The 27,592-nt window shown below is 42.2% G+C and overlaps 1 protein-coding gene across 1 annotated transcript; it reads left to right on the forward strand.

The window, feature by feature from the left end:
- The first annotated feature begins 1,831 nt into the window (after positions 1–1,831).
- LOC119650807 (homeobox protein Hox-A4a) lies at positions 1,832–3,337 on the forward strand. Its single transcript, XM_038053946.1, has 2 exons — positions 1,832–2,663; positions 2,838–3,337. Exons 1-2 carry the CDS (start codon positions 1,832–1,834, stop codon positions 3,335–3,337), a joined length of 1,332 nt encoding a protein of 443 aa, XP_037909874.1.
- The last annotated feature ends 24,255 nt before the right edge of the window (positions 3,338–27,592 follow it).

Raw genomic sequence — 27,592 nt, forward strand, 5'->3', positions numbered from 1 at the left:
TACCCAATTACATAGCGTACGTATGTTGGAAGCACTTGTCGGAAATCAACGAAGCCTCTAATGGCTTGCAGGTCCATAGCATTACCGGTATACCGAAGAATCCCTCACAGCAGAGCGAGCGTGCGTACGGATCATTGGTTCAAGGAAAGCCTCTTTCAACCTTCAAAGGAACTATAGGAGGCAGAACATTTCTATTCTGATCGACAGTCAACCAAGCTGAACTCCAAACTGGTATGGATATGCCGTGAGAGACTGAACACGCTCTGCTCGCACAATAAGGTCTAGATTCTCTAGGTTCTAGGCAATGTTGGGTTAGAAGGCAATCGGAAACGGGATAGCGATTATGACATTGAAAAATGAAGAGGACTACACCCGGCCAATTTAGTAATTAGGAGTGCTGCTTACTTAGGAATATGGAAGGAATTTCGTTTTCCTGGAATTGATTTATATTTCTTTAAACGAGACAATAGCCCTCAAATCGAAGTATTGTTAGACATTTACTGAATTTTACCAATAGTGAAATAAAGCGCCATTTAAGAAAAATCCACCTTTCACATGAAAAACATGCAACTGGTTGCCAATTACCCAATATATTTTATAATTTATAACAATTACATGCTTTCGGCGATTTCATTATCATCCAAGAAATTATTCCAAATTTTCACCAATAAATCTATTGGCCAAGAAAAGTATTCGTAGAAATATGTGCGTATATATATATCAAACTTATCCTTCCCCCGTTTCTATTGTTATTCCCCTTTACTACCCAGCAAACTTTGACTTCAAATAAAAAACATGTTTATTTGTCTAACAATATTGCGCGGCTTTCAACCCCTACATCGTATAGCCCTTCCGTATTATCGTCAATGTGGGAAATACAAAGTTTCGGCTGACTCCTTCAGTACGTACGTACATACAAGTATGTATTTTCGTATGCAACCAGTATTTCGTCCGGTTTAACGCATCGATTCCTATACCGAGAGGGCGGATTACATTAAAACCAACATTCGAACTCTTACACTACCCTTAAAATAAGACCTTCAATCAGTAGAATTAATTTCACACAGAATCAAAAGTTAACAGATGCCATGTACACTTTCCAACCGTTTACCCAATTTTCGGATTTAATCAAGTCAAACCGAAAAGTAAATATAGCATTAGGTTGTGAAATCCACCCCAGAGAACAAAGCAACAGAGAAAAGTAATTACCCCCAGTTTGCATAGTTGCAGTAAATTTCCAAAAAAGTCAACCTGCCAATTCTCACCTGCACAGATTACAAATAAAATTTGAATAATTAAGTGTGAAGGCAATCCTCCAGTTACTTTAAACTGCACTCATTATCAGCATCAAATCCTTTCTAATGTAAATTAATTGTAAATATTCCACAGGACCAATATGCTCATGGACCTAGGTCTCGGAAATCCTGTGTAGAAAGTTATAAACGCAAAAGGAATTGCTCGCCCCTGTCGGCAGAGGAGGGGTGAATGGTTGTATCCCGAGCACAAGAGAATAGTAACAAATGCAATAAATAAAAATATGACCTGCCACGCATTCAAGGGCGAAGGGTACGGATTTTATTATCGCGAGCATTCCCTCCCTCCTGCACAACGCACTACCGTCACTTGCATTCGGAGGGTAGTTGTACCCGGCATTTGTTTGAGTCGTGTGCCAAAAGTCAACCATCCGCAGTTGTCGTTACAGAAGCTCGAAATCTATAGCATCATTTCGAATTAGAAGTCCAGTGTGATCAGTCGACATTAGAGAAAAATTCGGGAGTCAAATTAATTGTATCCTAAAGTGACCAATAGAAAGGATAATTTAGTGAACAGAATGGCAGCCGCTCAGCAATATTCGGATGCAGCCCAATTTTACCATCAAAATTACCCCCAGTGTTATTCTAACGTTTACAATCAGGAGAGATCGGAGGCATATAACTACGAGTATAGTCATATGATGCAGTCATCGAAATATTTGGATTATAGTGATTACTACCAGTGCAGAAATACGTACCCCAAACAGGGGTTTGAACAATCGGTGCGACATTTTCAAGCAAACAGTCAAAGTTACTATGGTGGAATACCGAGTCCGGCAGAAAGTAGTGTCAACAGTGTTACAAGCGAACAGGACAAAAGAACTGCAATCAAAAGGAAACCCGATGATGTGAGTAATAACGACTCTCCGGCTCTTCGTGCTCTACTCACTAACCCGGCCAAGAAACTCAAATACTCAACGGATTACTATCCCGCAAGGAGTAACCAACAAAGCAGTCCTCAACCACCAAACTCAAATTTCCCCGATTACAATGACTTTAGAGGAAATCATGGAGCATCTACAGAATACAGCCATTTTGACAAATCAGCATTTTTGCCAAGTCATAGCGAACCAAACTACCATGCATCGGCTATGAAAATGCAAAGTCATTCAAATGATGGCGGACTTCAAGTGCCAAGCAATGCTATCGCCGATAACTTTCCAACAACCAATAAGGACAGTCTATCAAATATGACAACCTCTCCAGCAGCCGCTTTTGTTGAAGGGATTAACACACCACCCTTGTCACCGCCAGAATCGCGGGCAAGTCCACAAGTGATCGATCATCTGAAAACCTGCCAGTCATCTCCTAGTATTCCATATCAATGGACTCAAAATGGAAGTACATCAGGTAAGATTATGCTTCTTGTCCCACACAATGGAAATTTTGTGTGAAAATATTTAAAGTCGTATTACTCGTAATTTGTGGTTCAGACATCCTTGTTATTTTTGCTTATGTAACATTTATTTTAATCCATTAAATTTTCCATGCACTTTAGTTCTAACCATTCCATTTTTATTACAGGATCACCAAAGGACACAAAGCGTACAAGGCAAACGTATACGCGACACCAAACATTAGAGCTTGAAAAGGAGTTCCATGTCAATCGTTATCTCAGCCGAAAAAGGCGCATCGAAGTGGCGCACAGTTTATGCCTGAGCGAAAGACAAATAAAGATTTGGTTCCAGAATCGAAGGATGAAAGCGAAAAAGGATCAACGCACTCCTTCATTGCCAAATGTCCTGCCGCCGTCAACTGCCGAAGTCAGTCCACAATATCAACCAACTTATCCCTCGTTTGATGGCACCTACAACCAACAATCCTCTCAGCAGGACTATATTAGCCACAATTATACCTACCCAATGCATGGATTTTCAAAAAGCTACTCACCCACGTCCACGGCAACCACCTCACCGACAACCAGCTACAACAATGACTACAAGTATGACCACGGATACCAAAACCCATTGATGTTCCAAAGGGAAACAATGCACCATTTAGCAAGACCGTTGACAACGCCTTAATTGGCTCTGCTAACATTTTTTATTGGTAAAAGTTTTAATAATTTTAAAGAAATATGTAAAATAGATAATTAATTTATTTAGATAGTTGTGCGGTTCATAGTTCCTATTGTCAGACTATAGATTGTTAGTTAAGGTTTTAGTTTATACATATGTACACATAATTCTAAATTTGCTCGTTTAATTATATAAGAATGATATTTGAGAGTTAAGGAATGTTGTTTCAAACTCTTTCTTAGGAGGCTTAATACCTTTCAAGTGACGTATCCCCACGACTCCGATGCTATCTTCCAATCTTTTTTTTGGCCCCAGGGGGTCTTCGTCAAGCCTCAACAGAGGACTAAGCTTCGTGAAAGTTTCCGGCCCACCCGCCTGCCTCATCGATCTTAAATGATTCTGATAACTTTACACTGCTTTATTCTTTAATAATGACCCCTTACCTTTGTAAGGGGTCTAAGGACCAAGATGTCAAAACAAGTTTCAAACTGTCAGTCTTACCATTCCAACATCACATCATCTGCATTTCTGAAACCTAGTCGGGTGACAGGATTTGAGATTCGGAGCTCTTCGAAGGTTAGTCTGTCTTTCATTGACAGAGATTGCGCTGCGATTGGCAAGACAACCGGTGGAGGTCCTCAATAGCTGTTAAATCCCCTCCCCGTGCCGAAATCATCTTTTCCTCCTCCTCCTCCGCCACCTATGGTTCTGCCACCATATACGAGTCATTCCATCAAAAGTGTGCCTCTTTATAATTTCGTGTGTATATTTTCCTTGACTCAGTCCCCTTCTCTGTACAAGGATTTCTTCGACAGATTATTAGAAGTCATAATCGTTTTGATTCCCTCATTTCCTTTCATCCTGTGTGGTGACTTTAATCTTCCTATGCTTTCCTGGCCCATTACTACTGGCCTTTCCACCCACCATTCCCTTCCTCTATCCACTTTCAGGTACACCTGTGCCGCTCTCCAGTTTAACCTTTCTAGAAACCACCTAGATCGCATTCTTGACCTTGATCTTTCTCACCTTCCTGTGCGTTGGCTTTTCCAATCCCCCCATGCCCCTCTTACGTTGCCCCTGACGCTCATCATCCTGCTCTCGAGTTTGATGCTCTGATATCCCGACTCTACTCTCTTGTCGCGTCCAAGCCTACCAAGTTTAAGATTCATAAGGCGAACTTCGAAGATCTGCACTCAGCCTAATCAACTGGGTTCCCCTCCTCTCTCCATTAATGTATAACCAAGCACTTAACACCTTCTATACCATTTTATCTGATCTTCTTCCCTGTTACGTCCCCTCCTCTCCTAATTGCTTACGCTCTTGCCCTATTTGGTTCACCAGTGGACTCCACGAAAAACTTCGTCAAAGACATGTATTTGTCTCTCAGAAGAAATATTTCAGGCGAGCTATCGAGACCCACTTGGGACTGCCTGCGAGAACAAGGGTAAAGTGGTGTGCGCCTTGCTCAAGAATTCGGGCCATTACAGCGGCCTTTAGCGTCCAGCGCCATCTCTCGAGCATCCCGTTGGACTAAGGTTAGTAGACAATTGTCTGATGCCGTTTAAAGCATAAAAGTTTGTCTTACTCCGAGAAAAGAGAGGATTCAAACTGCATATTCTAGTCAGTGATGATGATCGCTGGGATACCAAAGAGTGGGATCCACTCTAGACAGAAAGCCTCGGCAATGATAGTGCCGTAATGTGTTTTGGAGGAATCGCATCAGGCCACCGCGTGAACCTATCGATGATTGTGAGGGAATACCTGAAACCGTGCAGGTCTTGCAATGAGCCAGTGATATCGAGGTGGAGGTTGTGGAAGTGCTTCGTGGACTTGGGGAACACACCTACTTCCTTTCTCACATGCTTCGAAGTTTTACACTTCTGACATGCGATACACTGTCTAGCCCAAGAATTGATGTCTTTGTTCATGGAGGGCCAGAAATGTTCCGCAGTGTCTAACTGGTTCGTTGTCTGGATGTCTGGGTATGCCAAATCGTGAACGGCGTTAAATACCCGCTTGTGGAAAATGGCCGGAATGTAAGACCTTGTTTCCTTTTCTGAAGTCGCACAGTATAACGCAGAGGACGAGCCGCAAATGGGAAACTCCCTGGAAGTGTACTTGAAGGTACTTCTCAGGTCTTGAAGAACTGCGTCGTCCTTCTGATCAATGCATAACAAAGCGTTAGCATCTAGACTGTCTTTTCCAGACCCGTGTTGAATATCGGAGGTGAACTGGCTTATGAAACTCAGATTCCTGGGTTGACGGCGAGACACTTTGTCGTATTTCTGTTTTAAGGCAAATGTAAGAGCAAATGTAATGTGGTCCGTGGAAACTGTAAACGGCTTGTCTTCTAGAGAATAGCGAAAGTATTTTGTTGCTAGGTACGCGGCTAACAGCTCACGATCGTAGGTACTGTAGTTCCGTTGGGCGGTGTTCAATATGCAACCTTTGGTTCAGCTTTTTCTGCAGGGCAGCTCCTATGGCGATGTCTGAGGCATCAACGGAAACGGCCAGAGGTGCATCTTGTTGAGGAAATGCCAGAAGCGTGGCGTGCTTGGTTGATTCAAATGTGAGGATAGCCAATGGGGACCATCCAATCAATCGTGTATCTTTGGTTTTCGGTCCGGACAGATAGTTGTTAAGGATGGATTAATAGTGGGCGGCGCTGGACAAGACAACGAAAGTAGAAGTTTAGCATGCCCAGGAACCTTCTCAGATGCTTAAGAATTTTGGGCAGCGACAAGATCGTGATTGCTTACACCTTGTCCGGGTCTGGTTGCCATCAGGGGTAATACTGCGGCCAACGAATCTTACCTGCGGTCGGAGGAATTTGCACTTTTCAATCTTAAGAGCAATATCGGCCTCAAGGAGGCGTTGAAAAATGCAATCGAGTTGCCCTATATACTCAGACTCTGAAGAGGAGGCGACCAAAACACCATCCATTTAAACGAAACAAAAGCTTAGGTTTCGTAAGATAGAGTGGATGAATCTCTGAAATGTTTGCACAGCACTGCACAGTCCAAAAGTCATCCTGGTGAACTCCAAATATCCGTAAGGTGTGCATATTGCGGTTTCGGAATATTTTCAGGGGCTACAGAGATTTGTTGGTACACCTTGGCGCAAAGTCATGGATGAGCAGTGAGGGATATTGGTCTGTCTATAGGCGCCACATGGTCAGACGACCTGCTCTCGGAGCTCCTGAAACTCTGGCAGCGTAACAGCGAGCTCCTGTGGTGGTAGTAGACGCACTTTAGAGCATATAGGAGAGCCGGTGGTGTTGGTAAGGAGCTGAACATCATGCTTTACTGGCTCGGAGAAGCTACGTTCAGTAGCTATGTTGCCATATTTTTGAGGAAGTGCACGAACGCGGGGGTTGACAACATCTTCGAAAATACTGAATAGAGTGTCGGATGGGTAGGCAGAGATCGTCTCTGATGACGTAAGATTTCATTGCAGATCTATTAACAAACCACAGTGACACTGGAATAGAACAGTGATGTACACCAGATTTTTCGTCCTTCCAGCAAGCATATAATACCACTGATTTACACAAAAAATGCACAATTTGGAAGTACTATCATGGCATGCCAAATCAAAGTCCAAAATTAACTCTAGGAAATTTTCAAAACAATGTCAAGATTTAAGTGATCAGATAGCCTAGCCTCTATGCTATTCAATAAGGAAAATATAAAACATGACCAATGGCCTCCAATTTTTCTAATAGGGCGGCAGCTTCCAACCCTTATTCAACTTATCAGACCACTGACAAAGCATCTGCTTTAAAAGGAAGTACCAACATAAATGAACCATCATCAACAAAAATAATAAATTCACCTCATTTACCTGCAATTACATATGGCATATAATTTGCATTCAAATCAATTGGACTGTCTAATGTCCTAATTACCTGCTCGCCATTTTGAAAGCGTTAGAATGATTGCAATTTGTATTGTGGGCTCCCTTCTCAATCGGCTGGCGCTGGATAAATAAATATGTTTTCAGTAAAATTAATAGAAGTTTCCAATTTGATGTACATAAATCAATACTCATTTAGAAGTTACACTCCGCTCACTTAAATGCGACTGAATCTGGAGCACATACCTGATACCCATTTGAAGGTATTCCTGGAAGTAATAATAAAATCCGACAACACAACACTTCCTCATTTACCTATCTGGGATCCTTAAAACCCTTTACCCTAAGCCTTTCTAATTACCCTAAATAAACCCGCCTCTATTCTTACACGGATTGCTCAGCACTTTGACCTTCATCACGTCAATCCTTTTACTGGAAAAGGATTGAAACGGATTATCCTTATATTTGCAGTAAACAAGCGGCTCAAGCGATTCGCAACGGAAGGTATTCAATAGAGAGAGAGTCAGTTTTCAATAAAGGAGTAGAAACCTTCAGCGTTCTTCCTTTCTTTACTTCCACGTAGTCTTTATTTCTGCAATAGTTTGCAATGCTGGCTCGACATGAGTGTAGGCTTGCGAGAGAATGGACGAGAGGTTATCCGAAAATAAGGTCCATTTCTGCATCGTGTAAAAATTTCTTCGTGAAACATTTTATCTAAACAAAATTTTCAAAAACATTCAAAAGATATCATTAGCGCATCCAACTCCTTTTTAAAGCCGGGTCCAGTTTGGCAGTAAGTGAAGCGGGGTCAATTTCACCCCGAGGTCGTGTGTTTGCTTCTGGACAAAGTCAAAATGATAAATGAGCAATCGAAACTATTTGATAACGCTACACCGCAAGATAACTAGTGAAATAGGAAATTGTGTATAGAATGAAGTGCCCCGTTGCGACGAGCCGAGAGGGTAGGCTCAATTCAAAGTGAATTTTGCAGGGAATGTGCAGCTGCCTCGTTTAGTATAAGCGGGGCATAGAACGGAACATTCCTCGTGTTTCCATAGCAGGAGTGTTGCTTTTCTTTCCCATCTCAAAGAAGAAGGGACAGTTCACATATAGGTAAAAGCGAATGGCAGCTACGTCAAACGGTGGTATGTGATCCTGTCCCCCGCTCGGTTTACCGGACATAATGGCGCTCATCACATGTCACTTTGTTTTAAACATATTCTGAATTTGAATTCAATTTAAATATATTCGTATTGTAACTGGATCTTAGAAATACAGAAGCAACTCAAGATATGCTACACTTGTCACGTGGAATTCTGGTCAAAAAACGTTAAAGGAATCGAATGAGTCTTGGTAGATACTTACTTTTTAGACCAGATTATTTCAGGTCACAGTACGGATAGAAATCAATCTTGCGAATTGCATAATTCAAATTATATTCGATTTATCTTTTTCGGGCTGGTGGAAAAGCCAGTTGAGAAACCGGAATCTGGACGCTACATGTGATAAGGACTTTATGTATTTCTAATGATTTTTTGACTTAATGCCCGTAATTCGCTTCCAGGACAGCTCTCACAACAAGTTTGTTCAGAAAAGAACTGTATCGAGAATAAATCACATTCGTTGTTATCAGCCTTTACAAGGACTATTGAGCATCACCTGACAGACATTTAGAATTAGTCGAGGGTGATATAATAGTTACCTTATTTATTTTTCTAATTTAGGCACTTGTATCTATTATCGAGTAAATGAAAATGTTTTTCGTTTGAATAAAAAAATATGAAAATAATAAAAAATGTTGAAGATAGCCGGTAGGCCAAGACTTATTATCCTAAATAGAAGTAGCAGTAGGACATCCCGACGCCCTGGTTTCGAGGGTACTATTCCTGATGTAACCTTTGTTATGAAGTCCTTAGTATTAGTGGTGCAACGATGGAGGGAACAGGAAAATTTGACAGTTAGTGATCATCAGTACATTTCCTTCGAAGTAACAAACGGCACCTCCCAATGTTCTTACGTCCGGCAAACATCTACCGGATAGGAGATCGCAAAATCGACGTTAGAAAATTTACCGAAGCTCTCTCGAAAGATATAAATGGGCGACAAGACCCGGACAATCTGCAATGGACCTTGTCACTGCAGCTTGTAATGTATCGACGCTCCAAAGTAGACTCCATCACGGGAAGTTATCTGTGTGTTGGTGGACAACTCAAATGGCAAGTCTACGAGGGAACTGCCTCAGACTTCGGCGGAGTACTCAGCGTGCAAAAGCCCAAGGTAAGGTGACCCTTTGATCCGCAAAACATAAGAGAACGGAAAAGGCACTCCGCCGCGAAATCAACAGGCAGAAAGTACGCTGCTGGCAGGAGCTAATCCGCGACGTTAACAGGGAGCCATGGGGCCTCGGGTATAAGCTGTTTACCACAAAAATTGGCGAGCATCGATTAACTGACTAAATATGGAAGCGATCAACAACACCAAGCAATTCATCAACTAATGCTCATTACTGACAACGAGGTATTATCTTTTTTTTGAGGAGTTGGAAATCTTCTGGCATGGACACGCAGCGTGAGGGATTTTTATCAACTGGAACCACCATAAGGTATTACATCACGGCACGCAAGTCTCAGACCAGAATTCTAAAGCCAACCCTTAACAGCACTGATCGGTTCGCATGAGTATAACTCAGCCTCCTCGAGATGCTTTGCGAATACAACCAGCGCAATATCGTCGGCGTAACCCAACGCCATAGATTCTTCCAAAATCAGAAGATTAAGAACGTCGTTGTACATGATAGTCCAAAGTATTCCTTTGGTCCGTCATCGATGTCATACCAAAGCCTCCGTTCTTGCAAATACCTGCTGATAATAGCTTCCAGATAGGCAGAAATACCAATCATCGCTTGTAATGAATGCTTTTCTTAAATTCAGGGTCATTACCACGCAACATTTGCTGGAACTACCCTTTCCGTAAATTTGATGGCATCAGTGGTTGATCTGGCTTTATGGAACCCATACTGTCAATTCGAGAGGCCTAATTGGCTCTCAACAACTGGGAAAATCTATTGTAACTAACTCGCTTCAGTCTTTAAACATATTACATGGTTTACCAGCCTTGGGCAGCTAGCCTCTGTTGGTTCCATGCCGCTGGGAAAATCCCCTAGCACGTTTCGAACAACTCGGCGAACATGTCCGGCCTGGATTTCACGGCAAGCTTAAGTGCCCTATTCGGCATGCCATCCTGACCCGGAGCTATTCTACCGCAGATCGTCTCTGGTGAGTATTAGTATCGCCATCACATTCGCAGGTCGCTGGAAGCTGGCAGTGAGTGCCCTCATCTTGCTGGGGGAATAACCCCTGGATGATTTTTAATGACAAGGTAGGGCACCTTAAAGCATTCTCTCTTACTTCGTTGGATAGTGAGCTTGAGAGTTTTGTGGGTTTCTTTATAGGCGCGTTCTTTTTGCCGCTGCTCAATTCTACTTACCACCCCCTAAACCGCTATTCTGCCTCGGTGGCAGGCTGGTCGGAGGCTGGCCCCTTTACTAGTTACTTAATACTAAAGAATTAGCACGTCCCAGGCATGGAAACTTTGGCAATGCATTGGGCCCCATAAGCAGCTTTTTCCGTAGAGGTGCCTGCTTTATTAAGTTGGTCTAGCCAAACCTCAATGAGACCTTACCTGCTCCGTACATAAAAAGGATTATATAACCCAACAACTGACATATGCTATCATTGATTAATATCATTGACATTATGAGAAAAGCAACCCGAGATGCATAATCTACTAGGCCGCGAAATCTTGGGCTGCACGTCAATGAAGATAAAACGGAATACATGGTGGAAACGTCAGCACTAAAAATAAAAAAAAGAAACGACAATAGCAAATATAACTATTTAACTAAGAACAATACAACTTTGAAGCCGTTGATAATTTCTCCTATTTATGGTCGAAAATCACAACCGATAACCATTATGAAAAAACGAGACTGCCAAGCCAAGCGGTCCTAGTTGGACTATTGTCCGAACACCAGTAAATCTGCAAGGCTCAATGAGATTCCGTCCAAGGAACATAGGAGCCCACCCTTTCTTAAAAAATTCGGAAGGGTTCCTGAGCGGAATCTTCTGGTGGAACCTTGGAGCTGGTGGCCCACTTTCCCGCCAGGGAGGAGGACTGTGAGTTAGAGCCTTGCTTGGAGGGTATGAAGCCGCGTGGTTTTCAAAAGCGGGCAGGCGTCACTGCACTACAAGGAGTATACCATAGCTGCCTTCTTGGATATAATGGGAGGATTCAACAATGTCAGTACCAAGGCCAACAAGGAAGCCTTGACCAGTATTAGGTTGGAGGGGTATCTTCCGAATTGGATAATATCCATGCTAAGAACCAGGATAATCCAGTCGGATCTGGGATGCAACCACTTGACCAAAGCTGTGAACAGAGGCGTGCCCTAGGGTGGCGCCATTCCCTCGGTGTTCTGGTTAATAGTGATGGACGAAATTTCACAAATATTGGACAACGGCCGGGTGAAGATGGTGACGTATGCCGACGACTTGGTTATTTTAGTGTCAGGGAGGTTTTCCATCATGGACATCATGGGAGGAGCTTTGCGAAAGGTGTGCCTGTCGGCCGCAAGATGCGGACTCGGCATAAACTCAACCGAAACGGAACTGATGCTACTCACCACCAAGACAAATGTACAAGTGGCCAGGCAGGGGCTCTGCTCTTGGCAGTCCTTCGGCGGGTACAGTCTGTGTCCCGCTGGTGACTGTCAAGGACGGAATCTACTCGAACTACTTAGCAGTCACGGATCTCAGATGGCGAAGGCTCACCGCCTGTGTCAAGTCAAGGAAGATTTGACCCGCTTATAACAAAACTCGATCGCGTGAACTGCGGCGGTCTGCACGGGGTACAGGCCCGTGAGAGACCATACCGCCAGGCTCGGCATACTCCACAATCCACAGAAGAGGAAACCCCCAGGCACTCCTTTTGCGATTGCCTAGTTCTAGCCAGAGTCATACTGTAGACAATAGGTAAACCATTCTTTGGGGACCTCAGACAGATTTCTAGCTGCAAGGTGGGAGAGCTCCTTCCCTTCTTGAATGTTACGGACTGGCTCTAAAGATCTGAGCTGGCTGGAGTTTGCCTCCTTGCTCTTATTTCATAACAGCAGTCACGGTCTTTGGAGTTTCACTATCGTACTCTCAGCAATTGTCCCCACTTCTACGGTACAGATAGATACTCCAATTACTTCAGCCCCTCGCAAGTAATCAATTATTGGAAATTTCCTTCTGCATCGTAATCTGCAATTTTCTTCTTTGAAGAATGTTAAGAGTTGATGCGAATACGCGCTCAGTTCAAAGAATGTTGCCCTCAGTTTGAATACCGCGTGGAAACGCATTAATCCACCCAAGCTTTGTCGATAATTATCAGTTAATCATTCAAAAACTCAATAGAAACCAGAAAGTTACCGAAATTTATAATAATTTGGATATTTATTAGCTGCTTGACGAAAAAAAAAACCCCAACCGGTCGCCTAATCACTAGACAAAATTTACGAGATCACGATCAAAAATTCCGTAAACAACAAGAAACAGGAAAGTCAGAAAAAACTCAGAACCTCAAAGAAATAGAAACCTAGCCGGGCACCCATCCCATAAATATAAAATGACCGGATTCCCATATAAATTAGCTGAAACACAACATAAAGCATTTTAAAAGCCATAAATCGGTAAGTTTGCTTCACATTATCATACAAATGTGGGGTTCGGGTTTCGCTTGGAAAATCAGTGACCCAGCACCACCTCACTGCGAACATATTTTATTATAACTAGAGAATTAATTAGTCCCCGTGGCTCCATAAATTTTCCTTTTTTTTAATGGTTCGTTCTAAAGAGATATCGGAAGAGAAAAGTATGGATATGTGTGACAACATGAAATTACATAAAGGAAATTGACAATCAATAGTAAGGGGTGAGCCTCTGAAATGGCGAGATTGTTTTTTTGGGAAAAAAAGAAAATTCCTTAATAATAATTGAAGCCGGAGTCACTAAATCACTGAAAGATTTATTTGTCTGGCATTCGATTTGCATATTTAAATTATTTCTCTGTCCAGTTGTCAAACCTGTCCAGTACTTCCTACACAAAGGTGAAAGAAAAAAAATCTTAAAAATTCTAGAATTCATTAAAAAATTAATTCATTTAATAAAATTCGGATGAAACATAAATACGTTTTTATTTTCATGCAAAAACGTGTGCACATGCAACCACTAGAAGCTCACGTTCAAAACGAATCTTTTTTGATAGATGGTAGTTCGTCACACACAGAAATGTCACAAATCAAACGCGGAACTAGACCTAACAAGCAGCGATACGGAGTTCGGTCGCATCGTAAATAGACACGCAATATTTAAATGGTAATGGCGACAGTTGTAAGGGCTGCTCCTGGACACGTTTATAATGTGTTTACAAAACTACGTTCTGAACACCAATGATTTACTAGCGAAGTCGAACCAAATTTATTGTCATTCGTAGATGGATACTATTTACAGCTTTACAACGCACGGAATTATTAAATTTAATAATCTTCATCAAATTTGTTTAGTAAAATTTATAATATTATCTGATTTAATCAGAATCTTAATTCGAGAGAAATTGTCTGACCCTAAGCTTTGAAAGGAAGACGAACAAAGGGTCCCTTCCAGTCCAACGTATTGCATCATGTTACAAACAAACTAGAAAAAATTAAAAACAAAAAAAAACAAATCTTAGAAGGTTAGGTAATTTGTTAACCATTGGATCGACAAATTACAGGATATCCTTTCGTATTCGTAAATTGATACATCATCATCATCAACGGCGCAACAACCGGTATCCGGTCTAGGCCTGCCTTAATAAGGAACTCCAGACATCCCGGCTATCTGGCGTCCTGATCTACGCCATCGCTCAATCTCAGGCAGGGTCTGCCTCGTCTTCTTTTTCTACCATAGATATTGCCCTTATAGACTTTCCGGGCTGGATCATCCTCATCCATACGGATTAAGTGACCCGCCCACCGTAACCTATTGCGCTGGATTTTATCCACAATCGGACGGTCATGGTATCGCTCATAGATTTCGTCGTTATGTAGACTACGGAATCTTCCATTCTCATTTAGGGGGCCAAAAATTCATTGGAGGATTGTTCTCTCGAACGCGGCCAATAGTTCGCAATTCTTCTTGCTAAGAACCCAAGTCTCCGAGGAATACATGAGGACTGGCAAGATCATAGTCTTGTACAGTAAGAGCTTTGACCCTATGGTGAGACGTTTCGAGCGGAACAGTTTTTGTAAGCTGAAATAGGTTCTGTTGGCTGCCAGCAACCGTGTGCGGATTTCATTATCGTAGCTGTTATCGGTTGTGATTTTCGACCCTAGATAGGAGAAATTATCAACAGTCTCAAAGTTGTAGTCTCCTATCTTTATTCTACCCGTTTGACCAGTACGGTTTGATGTTGTTGATTGCTTGGTTTTCGACGTTGCCACCATATATTTTGTTTTGACTCCATTGATGTGCAGCCCAAGATCTCGCGCCGCCTGCTCGATCTGGATGAAGGCAGTTTGTACGTCTCGGGTGGTTCTTCCCATGATGTCGATATCGTCAGCATAGGCCAGTAGTTGGGTGAACTTAAAGAGGATCGTACCTCTTGCATTTACCTCAGCATCACGGATCACTTTCTCGAGGGCCAGGTGAAAGAGGACCCATGATAGGGCATCCCCTTGTCGTAGACCGTTGTTGATGCCGAATGGTCTTGAGAGTGATCCTGCTGCATTTATCTGGCCTCGCACATTGGTTAGGGTCAACCTAATCAGTTTTATTAATTTCGTCGGGATACCGAATTCTCTCATAGCCGTGTACAATTTCACCCTGGCTATGCTATCATAGGCGGCTTTAAAGTCGATGCATAGGTAGTGCAACTGTTGTCCATATTCCAACAGTTTTTCCATCGCTTGCCGCAGAGAGAAAATCTGATCTGTTGCTGATTCGCCTGGAGTGAAGCCTCTTTGGTATGGGCCAATGATGTTCTGGGCGTATGGGGCTATCCAACCTAGCAAGATAGCGGAGAATATCTTATAGATGGTACTCAGCAACTTGATACCTCTATAATTGCTGCACTATGTAATATCTCCCTTTTTATGTATGAGACAGATAATGCCTCGTTGTCAATCGGCAGGTATTGATTAGCTGTCCCATACCTTGAGCACAAATTGATGAACCAATTGGTGTAACTAGTCGCCTCCATATTTAACTAATTCGGCTGTAATTCCATCGGCTCCCGGCGACTTATGATTTTTAAGCCGATGAATTGCACGGAGTGTTTCTTCTATACTTGGTGGTGGCAGTATTTGTCCCTCGTCTTCAGTTGGCGGGACCTCCAACTCGCCGATATTCTGGATGTTCAGTAGCTCATCAAAGTACTCAACCCATCACTCCAATATGCCCATTCTGTCGGAAATCAGATTTCCCTCTTTGTCTCGACAGGATGAGCAACGAGATGTACAAGCCTTCATCCTGCTGACTTGTTGGTAAAACTTCCGTGCCTGGTGCAGTTGCTCCCTGTACTTTTCGAGTTCACAGACTTGTTGGTTCTCCCAGGCTCCCTTTTTCCGTCTGTGAAGTCGCTTCTCCGCGCAATGGAGTTCTTGGTAGATCTCCACGCCTGCCCGCGTTTTTTGAGAATGCAACATTATCCGGTATGCAGCATTCTTCCGTTCCGTTACTAGCTTACACTCATCGTGAAACCAGCCGTTTCGACTTTTCTTGCGGGTGGGGCCAAGCATATTTGTGGTTGAGTCAATGATAACGCTCTTCATGTGGTTGTGAAGATAATTTGTTGATGCTTCATCTCCAAGACATCTGTGAGCTGCGGTTATTGCGGCATCCATTTCCACCCTTATAGGTGCTACGGAGGGCTGTGTTGTGGATGGCTTCTGTATTCACTCTCACCTGATTGTCAGAGGGGATTCTGAGCGGTGTTGCAATTCGAGCCGGAGCACTATACCAACGAGATAGTGACCCGAGCCTATATCGACCCGCCTATATGTTTTGACATTCATCATGGCTGAGAGGTATCGGCGCTCAACCAGCACGTGGTCAATTTGGTTGAAACTGGCCCATCTGAAGGGACCCACGTATGTTTGTGGACCGCTTTCCGCGCAAACCAGGTACTTCCACCATTTCGTGCGATACTGCTAACTGAATAATCCGCAGTGCATTATCATTGGTATCCCTACGTACGCTATGGGAGCCGACGTATCGCCTGAATACGGACTCCATCCCTACTTAACTGTAGAAATCTCTAAGTAAAATTTTGATAGCATACTTGGGACCTGCTTCGAGGACCCGCTCAACTGCCTCATAGAAGGTATCCTTCTCCGACTCTACCGTCTTCTCTGTAGGGGCATGAACGTAGAGTGCATAGCCTTTCCCTTATATTTTCAAAGCCGATAACATTTTTTTGGCTGACTAAGAAACGTACTCCGAGCACATGGTTTACTGGTTGACCGCTATAATATATGGTGTAGTGGCTCTTCTCCAGGAAATTGGTCCCTGTCTAGCGCATCTCTTGCAACACTGTTACATCAGCCTTATATTGGGACAGAATATCGGCTAGCTGCTGAGCAGCATTCGGTCTGTACACGTTCCATGAAGAAATGCGCAAATCGTTATTCCATTGCCGTTGCCGGGTTCGCCATTGTATAGTCAGTCCAGTTCGAGGCTCCCGTTGTGGCTTCGTAACGGTTTGTTTACCATGTAGGGTTGTCAGCCCTACCCAACCGCTAACCTGGAGGACCAGTTGATACAATTTGTCTCGTTTTTAGGCGCGGGAGACTCGCCTTCATCCTTCTCCGCCTGCAGTTTTCTATTAAGAAAAAACTCCCAGCAATCACCAGATGGAGGTGGAGATAGGGTTTTTTAGTAGAGCTGTTGGTTCAGCAGGCGTTTCCCAGGTTTTATGCTCCATCGTGGGTGCCAATCCATTATTCGTCCAGGGATCTACTTCATTTGAGATGGCATTTCAATGCATAGGGTCTACATTTTATGGTACACAGGGTATCACGCTTTTTTAGTTGACGTCCCCTTCGCCCTTCCCACTAGGAGGTGGATAAACAGAAAACAATGCTAGGCGCTGCATACATTGGATTTCAAAGTTTCCATATGACCGCTGAATTCCGCGTCAGTAAAATGCCAATGGACATGACAGATAAATAAACAGTAAACCGATTTTGATAAGATTTCAATTAAAACCAAACTTTAAAAAAAAAATTAGCCTCTGCTGTCTGCTACTTCATATTACAAAATAGGATTTATACAACGCACATATACACATGAATGAAAAATCGTCCTGATATTGCACATATTTCTCCCTGTTTTATAAATAAACAAAAGATTTTCCAGCAACACAAATATTTGCATATAGTGCACATGTTACCCTCACAGAATCCAGAAACACTATGCAAGCTTTGCCGGAATTTAATTAAAATTAGGAGAACTGCAATAATGGCACATATTAAAAGTTTTTCAGTTTCACTCAAAAAATTTATAATTAAATTTTCCCACTGACTAGCAGCGAACTAATTATTTCAGTTTTAATTAGTTTTTCACTTTGCGGGAAACATGCAAAACGCGCTTGACTTCGTCGACTGCTATATGACAGCACAAACCGCGAATCATAATTGTGCCTGAAATTGAACAAACATTTGTGCTCACACAAAAAGAAAATTGTTTGCGATGTTTTTGATAAAAATCTCTCCATTAAGATTTTCCACAAGATTTCTGGAATTATTTTAATACTCTTGGGGCGGAGTTCTGATTTGTACGGAATGTTTTTCGTGTTTGGGATTCCTGTCTGTTCCTGATCTGAGAAGGGTTTGTTCTATTATTTCTGCATTATTTAATGTTGCAGTTTTATAAAAAAATATATTTTTATCAAATAATGTTCATAATAATGGGAAATATGTTTAATGGAGCCAGATAAAGCAAAGCCATCTAAGCACCTTCATCTAGAGCGCGCGACCTTTTCTACTTCCTTTGGAATTTTCGAATTACCAAATGCATCTTCATATGCTCACTACCCATCTACCGACATATCTATGTATATTAACCAATGAAAGTAAAATCTGAACATCAGTTTAACAGAGATATCAAATCAAACTCAGCTCCCTTCAAAGTGACTTTAATTAAAGGACCCACGTTCATAAAAATCATTCCGCTCTGTCTGTGTTAATTTAATAATGAAGGACTAATTATTTCCATTGCTTCCTGCCGCCACTCGTGCAAGAGTTCTCGCCTAACGAGCGCGATTAAAACAAACTGCCAAAAAGACGTGGCGAATGGTGAATTTTTCCCCAAAAACTCCAGCACCTTACATTAAACGCGCCCAAGCAAAAGGTAGCTATCCTTTTAAAGTCAACATTTCGTCAGATACAATCCATTTACAATTTGCCTTTATTTCAATTCACGTCAAAATTGACAACGTCAATACCCGGCACTGCGCGGCTTTCAGCTGGGAACGTATGTTTGACGATTGTCTTGAGCCACCCCGAGGACAGGATGATAAATGAGTCTACGTTCGGGCAATTCGAAAAAAAGCCACCCTTTAAAGTGGAAGCGAAGAAGTGCTGCTTACACAACTGCCGACCGGAATTGGCTGAAATGTAAAGCGTGAGCTAAAATAAGTTCAAACATTTCGATCCTGGCCCCAAGTAGCACACACAAAGGACGAACCATATATTTTTCTTTCCTGACTCCCGAACCTTGAACTAAATTTCCAAAATAAATTAAAAAATTCTTAAACGTCGTTACCGAGGACCTGTTAGAACCAAAAGTATCGATTTTTAGATAAATCCATACGTTATGAGGGCACACGCGTGTCCTTGTGCCTAGAAAAGCAACATGGGATGCCATCTAGATGTCAGCTTTTCGCAAGCAATTCATTTCCCATTGATGCGTGGCACATAACATACATAAATGCAACAACCACGTCAGTCTGAAATGCACCCAACTGGAAAGGTATGTGTGAATTGGAATGGGTCCGGAGCTGCGATTTGACTTTTGGTAAGGGTCCTGCAAGGATATTGCAGTTTGGTGTGTGTTTCGTTGAATTTCGCAAGTAACGTAAATTATCTGTTCATTTCGCTCAAGAGTTCACTCTATACAGGTATATGGTATATACATACATAGGTAGAGCAAATAAAGGGATTTTTTTAGGTCTTGCATTGCTTCCTAAATGGTTAGGGAGGATATTTGTTGAACAAATGTATAAATGCAGATAAAAGGAATTCTTGCACCTATTCCACACGTGGAACCTTTCAGCAGGCCTGACGAGAGAGAGGGAGGGAGGAGGGAATCAACATTTCAATCAAAAAAAGGGATAATAAGAAGAGATATAATTTCATAGTTTTTAACTGGGGCCTGATTTTTTCGCATAATTTCCACTCAGGATTTTCTCTCTGCGGCTCTGGATTCGAGTCCTGGTCAGCCCAGCTGAATTCCATAGCTCCAAAAAGAAGCTTCAGGTGGACGGTCCAAGATAACGAAATGGGTCGGCGAAGAATGGCACAGCAGTCTCTAATAGCTTTAAAATTCATTGAATTCTCAGGGAGGAAGTTCAAACCGATTCTCTCCATCGATTTTACTTCCTGTATTTTTGGGCGGTCGAGTTTCTTCGCTTAGTAAGCCCCTCTCTTCCCTATCTATGAGTTCTGATTCCTTTGACCGCCATTCCTCTTCCAAGCTGATGCTCCGGGAAACTTTCTTTAAAACCGATCCGAATTCAAGCTACCTGAGGACTTCTAAAAGGTATTGGGGAAACTCACGTTGATATTTCTCAAATCATTGTTATGGTCGCAATCATGACCTCTAGATACGTTTCAGGCCACATCAAAAGTGACTCTATGTTTAGCTCGCACTTATTCCCAGAAAGTTTATTAAAGAAATTTCAAGAATAGTGTTGTATATGGAAAAAGAATGGTTCCTCGAATCTTGAAGACTAACTCTGTCTGAATTGACTATGTACCAATGAAATAAATACTGTTGCTCTGAGGGGGCGACGAGGAAGACGGGGAAACAACCCGACCAGACCAAAACCAACTGGCCGGGAAGAACCTCCACGTGGTGGCACCAGGAAATGCTAGTCGTGATGCGCTAGAGATTTAGGTCTTGCATCCACCAATATAAATGCTAGATTGGTACCGTTGTGCTTGTCTCAGCAAAGCTCTGGATATGTTCACAAAATCTAACTCAACTCATCAGGAACTCACGTTAAAATACCAGGATTTAACACCTAAATAAAGACCTAGTTTTGAAATTAGAATCAGGACAGTAGTGCAAGAAAGACCAGTTAACAAATGTGTATGTGGGTATTTCCAAAAACTTTTGTGGCATCCGAATGCCTGAATACATGCTTCCCGCGTAGTGTTGCAATATCTGGCAAAAATAAAACCTAGGATATAATTCATTAGTATTGTGACATATCGTAATGTTTTAGTAAATACAACAGCCCTAATTATCATATGCTCACTTTGGCCACTTTAAAGATAAACTGAAAAATGGTGAAAACTGACCCTGCAGATCAGAAGTGCGCTACCACTTAAGTGCAGTTCCACTGAAGTATCCTATTGACCTCCATTTGTGTAAATCAGGCTCAGGAATAGTAGAGAGTCCTTTTGGATACTTCAATCGTCCTTTGCCATATGCAAAACGTCAGTTATCTGTACTTAGAGGTGCGTTGGTATCATGAAAGGGCACCGGCTTGATCGTATCTTGGAGCCGGAAACTGGGGGCCAGTATGCTGCAATCTAGGCGCAAAGACTTTACGCTACGGTGGTATCTTCCATCCATAAAATATGAACATTCCTCGTATCCCCAAAAAAAGCAGTTTTAAATACACCTCGACCCACTGCTACAACCCCACTTTGTGGCTAAATGTCCAAATTCTTGACAGGAAGCACAGGTTATCCGCACCAATTTCACAAAGTTCTTACACTTACTTCTACTGTCCAAACTTACCTCATTCAATATTACTATGCTGCTCATTACATGGCTCATCTCTGACAGATTCTACAGCGTCCCTTGTTGTGATCGCATATAGCTTCGTTTTTCCACACACAATTTTTATTGCTTCTCCTTCTCCTTTCTCTGCTTGCTTTACGCACCTTAGGCTCTTTTCTTCTGTATTATCCCCAAAGAACTGCAACTCTCTACATTCGAACTTAAGACACTCTGGTTTACTGGTACTCTGAGTTGGTACTAAATGTCAGGAAATGCTGCTCGATGTGCTTCTCCCTCAAATCCACACCCACTCCCTGGGCCTACTCTCTTGGTGGACACTCTTCAACGGATCTGAGTTCAATCCAGTATCTGGGCGTAAGCTGTGACAATAAGTTTCGCTTCAGCAGCCGCTACTTCGATGTCACTTACCGTGCTCCTAGAATGTCGGTCTTTATATTGGTTCCCCCTTTTAATTGTATCTAGGCATACCCTGATCCCGAAGCTGTATCAGTGTCACAATTTGCTACAACTCAATCTTTTAAACTTTTTTACTAGAACAGTTTTAAACATAGTCTCCGTTGATAAAGTTTTGTGTAAAACAAAATCTTATTAAAATCGGTTTACTGTCATTTTTTATGGTATGTGGAAAGCTTCATATTATGTGTGTCATATTATGTGGCACTTTTACCCACTAAAACCACCCCTTCTCCATCCACTCACCCCCCAGAACTGCCATATGGTATTACGTCGCGAGGCTGGATCAGTACATAACTGTTATTCGTGATAGTGATGCTCTGCCTGTCTTCCTTCCTTCTAAACTAATCCTAGTATTCCGTGGATATTCTATATTGCTTGTTCCACCGCTTTCCACACTTCAATCGAACTCAACATCTCCATGATTATTTCCGCTGATAAGTAGGTATTGGCTACCGCTACCATTTTCGTTCTGTATGATGCGGACCTTGGGCAGTGCAAGAGTACATGCTCCGCATCCTCCCTTAAGTACTCGCCAATCAGGCAGTTCGGAGAATGATCATGACAAAATTCGTGAAGGTGTCCACGATAACCATCACGACCGCCTAGAAATGTTGCCTCCGTTTAACCTTGCTTTCGATGTTCGGTTTCAACCGGTGTGTCCCGCGTCCATTCTTGCTCTCGTCCTATCGTTTCTGTCATTCTACCAGTGATAGATTCCTTGCCGACTATCGTCGAGTAGCATTAGATTCACCAGTCTCGTGAATCCATAGGGGTTCATTCGCCAAGATATTGATAAGCATCATCCCAACTATTATACATGCTGTATCGTCGGATGTCCTTCGGTATACGCATCATTTTCGGAGGGCACTAAGTCGATACACCGCTGTTATTTTTCTTCTGTTGTTGATCCTACCAGATACGGTTACCCAAACAGGTCCTGCGTACAATAACACCACAAAATGAATTGTCGACGGCTTTGTCTCGGGCACTCTATGTTTGGGAGTATTTTAGCGATCAGCGAGCGATGGAAAATACTGGAAAATTTCACGCCAGTGATCATCAGTTGTACTGACCTAGGAGAGGGTTCCCACAGTCCTTCCTAATCAGTTTAATGCAACCATGATGTTGTCGAAGTTGGCGGTGAAATACCTGGGCATCATGATAAACACAAAGTTGAGTTTCTTCGAGCAGAATCACAACACCGCGGACAAGGTTTCGGCTAGAATGTTTGCCTCGGAGGTTCATTACCCTACAGACGTAGCTATCTGATAAGCGCGGTTCAGTCCGTCCTCCTTTACGGTTCCGAAATATAGGCTGATTGCCTCAATAAGAAAAAGTACAAAGGCGAGGGCCACTACGAGTTCCGTCCGCCTATCCTACCGTGTCGGAGCCAGCTGTAATGGTGATAGCGGGAGTTATTCCGATCGTTCTCCATGCTGCCGTGGCTTATATACCTCAGAAAAGGCGAGGGAAATAAGCAAGCTGTCGTTTGTGCAGAGGGAGCTGGTATTCCCTGCGCATGGCAGCAATCTTGAGAAACAGAATCGAGAGGTACATGAACAGCGCATCTCATAAAAGACGTGCGGTAGTGATTCAATCGAAAGCAGGGTTAGGTTGACTATTACCTAACCTAGCTGCTCAGCGGACACGGGTATTTTCAATCTTACTTACACATAATCGGGAAATCACGGTCGCCCGACTGTATTTACAGCAAGGACGTGATGGATGATGCCTGCCTCACCTTTTATTTGGTTAAAGGTGGGAGCACCATCGCCATCACCTTTAGATGGAAGGGTCTTAATTATAGGGCCCCCGGACACCACAATTAAGGCCATGCTGCAGACCGAAAACACGTGGAGCGGAGTGGCAAAAAAAAAATAACTGATGAAGTGCCATCTCATAAGATTATCTGTATTGGAAAGATTTGGATGCTGGGAGTGATGCAAAGAGGAGAATATTGTGTGCTTCTCAGTTTTTCCAGCACCTTGGGTTATATGCTTTAGCCCGGACGTCTTGGCTTTATTGGAAAGGCTGCTTCAACCTACCTGCTTGCTGTTATATGCAACCGAGGCCTGTCTGGTAATTGAAACTAAATGATATTCACTATGTAAGTGGAAGCTATTGCTGTAAGAAAATAGCGTAAATTTGATCTAAATCAGGCGATTTATACGGTTGAAATCAGTTTGCCGTATATGCGTCTTCTCTGAAATGGCCGACATGAAAGCCGACGAACAACAATCAATATAAGTATAATTGAAACCGATATCCCATTTCAGGACAAGATTCTATTTATTCAACATTAGGAAGCGTTTATCTCACTGATATGATTCGTGTTGAACATGGAAAAAGTCGACCCAAGTTTTTTTATTAGTCGACTATCACTCAGTCGATATTCTGAAAGTCAATGCCTATCCTAAACAACGAATTTCGTTAAAAAAAAAATTGAGGAGTGTAAAACTTATCTTTCTTCAGAAATTGTCCTCTCAAATCCATCAACATTGATCCCTCACAGATAGGTGTATAGAGACCAGTACGTGCTAACATTTTCTGGTATTCCTAATGTCACCTTGATATTATGTAGCATGAAATTGTCGAATTAACTGTAACAAACCAATGCAAAATGAGACCAAAATGCAAAATTCAAACACTGCGGGTGTTGAACCCTTCGAAGGAAACCAAATTTAATGGACCGATTATATCCAATAACGCACCTTGCAAATTTCCAGACACTGATAAATTGCACTCAGTTCACTTTCCAGCACGTTCAAGGACTATTGGTCGTAAAATGGCAAAAAGGAACAATGAGTCACTCATTTGCAAATATTCCCAACAAAAGGGCTCATTTAGTCCTTTCGATTAAAACCCAAAGAGTGTTACCTCATTCGCTCATCACATAGTTTACACTAAACAGGTTACGAAAGGTTCCTCGCATTACAGTTTTCAATATGAATGCCCTACGTGACGTCTCTTGTAGCAGATTTTGTCCCGAAACGGCTTAAATCTTTGCGGTGATATCCTTCGTTTTTATTGAAAATCGAAGCAAGTCCAATTTCAAGTAGGACAATATGCAAAATACCCCCTTTTGAGAAATGGCCAGAACCAAGGACGAAAAGACACGGATCGCATGCAAATGACAAGACGAAGAAAAAAAGGCACCTTCAAACCGAATCAAATTAAATTTGAATAAGTTTTCAAGTCAATACCTGACTTCGATTCATTCTCCTACTTTTTCCTAGGCGAAGGAAATTCCAAACGAATCCTACGCCACAGTTCGAACAGGTTCATGCACATGGCAGAGGTGTGGCCGATTCAATCACCACCTTTCCTCGTGCGAAATTCCCATCATTCCCCTGCGGAATTGCGCAGTAGCATGCAATCTTCCTGCACTGCATTCTGTGTATCTACTCAGGAAGTATCTTTAGATGGGAGAAAAACAGAGACAAACCACATATCAGTCGAGGAAGTTTAGTCACTCTAAGCTGGAAGCGAGCAAACTGGCGAGGAGCCACTTTAACTGAACTGCCAGCAAAAACTTTAATTTACTTTTAACAAGCTCCCGGTTTCTTGTGGCCCACAGGCACGCTACAACCGCCAGGATGCACAAACTTCCTGGCCATTTCCATAATGCCATTTATTCCGTGCTGTGCCATGAAAAAAGTTGATGCAATGGGAGCACAGTCGCGACACAGTCTCAGCTCCTCAGTTCTCTGTCCCCAATGGACCCTGGATAGCATTCCCAGTTGCATCCACTCATTCACACTATGTTCGTATATACAACCATACTTGCCGCTCCAGACCTCTTTAATTTCTTCTGGACGCTATCTTAACGCGAATCAAAATGATTTAAATATGTTCGGAATGAATTAACACTCGAAATGTCGGTTGGCGTTTTAGTTCTCGGTTTCGATCTCATCGTTCTGGATTCGCGTTCGCATCGAATGTCTGTGTTCATTTCCAGTTCCACAGCAGCTCCATTGATCGTTTTTCTGGGACGGTGTTACCGGGGGAATTGGAAGCAAGCCCGACTATCTGGAGGTTCCATAGGTTCCAATTCTCAGATAGTTTGCTTTAATTGGATTTGAAAAGTACTTAAGCAGAGCATGGAGTAATGAGTCGTATCCTTTTTGTGCGTTCCTCAATTTATCCCAATTTTAGAAAAAATGCAGCTGAACTCATCATTCTGTGAGGGCTAACTCTATTTCTTTGATATCTTAATCAAAAACAGATACAACTTCAAAAAGATATTAAGGGTCCATGTGAAATTGGCAACTCCAATCTGTGGCTCCTGCACGGGTCAGATTTGTTCTGAATTCGTCGGATCTACCGAGACTTTTGGTTTGTTTTGATATATCTATGTATGATATATCCCCGGAGGATACCCACTCTTACGTACATAAGATTGTATTTCGCATAACATGGCGTCCATATTCAAATGAAAATCAAACATCGCCCGCCATATGTACCGCCAACCATGAATGTGTATATTACGTGCATATCCACACAAATTCACAGACTTTACGTTCTTTCTTGTTTACTGCCAAAATGAAAAATTCATTAACATTAAAAGACAATTTAAATCAATTTACTTAACTTGACTACCAGTTTTGGAGGTTTTTGTTTCTCAACGGTTGGCGGATAATTTTTAATTTTTTTCTGGTAATTAATTTCTCCAGAATCGGATAGGGAACATGGGTGGAAGAAAGATACAAAGATACAAAATTCAAGAGAGGAAACCATGAGCAAGTTGCTAATTTAACATCGTCAACCCCGAAAAATATACACTGCTAATGTGAACGTTAGCGAATACAAAAGATCTGTATCTAAGACAATTTGAAATTAATATCTGGAGTGATCTTAAAGAATAGACGACCGACTTTATATCAGGCAACGTTATAAAGCCTATCTTTTCCTTAAAAAAAGGTTAACAGTTGCTTTCTTGGAAAATCATAGCGTGAGAAAGCTGCACACAATCGAAAAGGTCAGTATGGCGTTTAGAGGTTATTTTGATTCAGATAGGAATGGAACGAGATAAGAAACTACTAATCGTCCTAAAACTTTTAGGTAAAAAGTATTTGCCGAATAAATATTATTGGAAACTTGGTGAGGATATTGATGCAGAGCCTCTTGTCCTCAGGCTTTTGGTATATCACATCTCCGACCCATTTGACCTTTTCAAGTTCTGCATAACACTGAACTTCCTTTGATGATCATTGACCTGCATCTTATTGCACTTAGATATTCAGATGGGTTACCGCAGACGCAAGCCGCACATCAAACCTAGCAGGCAGCGATATTCAAACCTGGAGACAACCTAAACCTTTGGAAACGAGAACAGGACAAATCACTAATACTCTACCCCATCTTGAAATATTCCTTGCACAGACCTGATATCTGGTGTGGAAGAGTCGTAAAACTATAAATAGACCCCCCGGTCCGATCCCAGTGTTCAGTTTCAGTGCCATCTACTTAGTCGGAATTTTCGTAATGAAGTATTGATAAGGCCAACTATCTTGTAGTATAGTCAATTGGAGTTGACTCCAGTTCTTTAAGCAGCAGCTCCAAAATATGCAAACTAACACTAGTAGTTTTGATTCTGTTTTGGTTCTGGTTGAGTTTTGTAATCAAGGCACTTCGGACTGGACGGAGGACAATGTGAATCTCTAAGCCTGCAGTTTAGGCTGAAGTCACAAATTTGTGGTTTCACTTCCACGACTTCCATCTCGTACTTTATTGCAAGAGTGTGACACATAATTGAGTTGGCTACAGCTTTCAAAGATGATTGGTCACAGGACTATTGTTCACATTTGCTCCTTCAAGATGAATGTCAATCAAAACCTGAGGACCTATATGGCTATTGGGCTGTCCCTGCTCCTCACCATCCAAATATTTCTCCTCCCTACAA

This window comes from Hermetia illucens, chromosome 3, assembly GCF_905115235.1.
Source record: "Hermetia illucens chromosome 3, iHerIll2.2.curated.20191125, whole genome shotgun sequence".
Classification (NCBI taxonomy): Eukaryota; Metazoa; Arthropoda; class Insecta; order Diptera; family Stratiomyidae; genus Hermetia; species Hermetia illucens.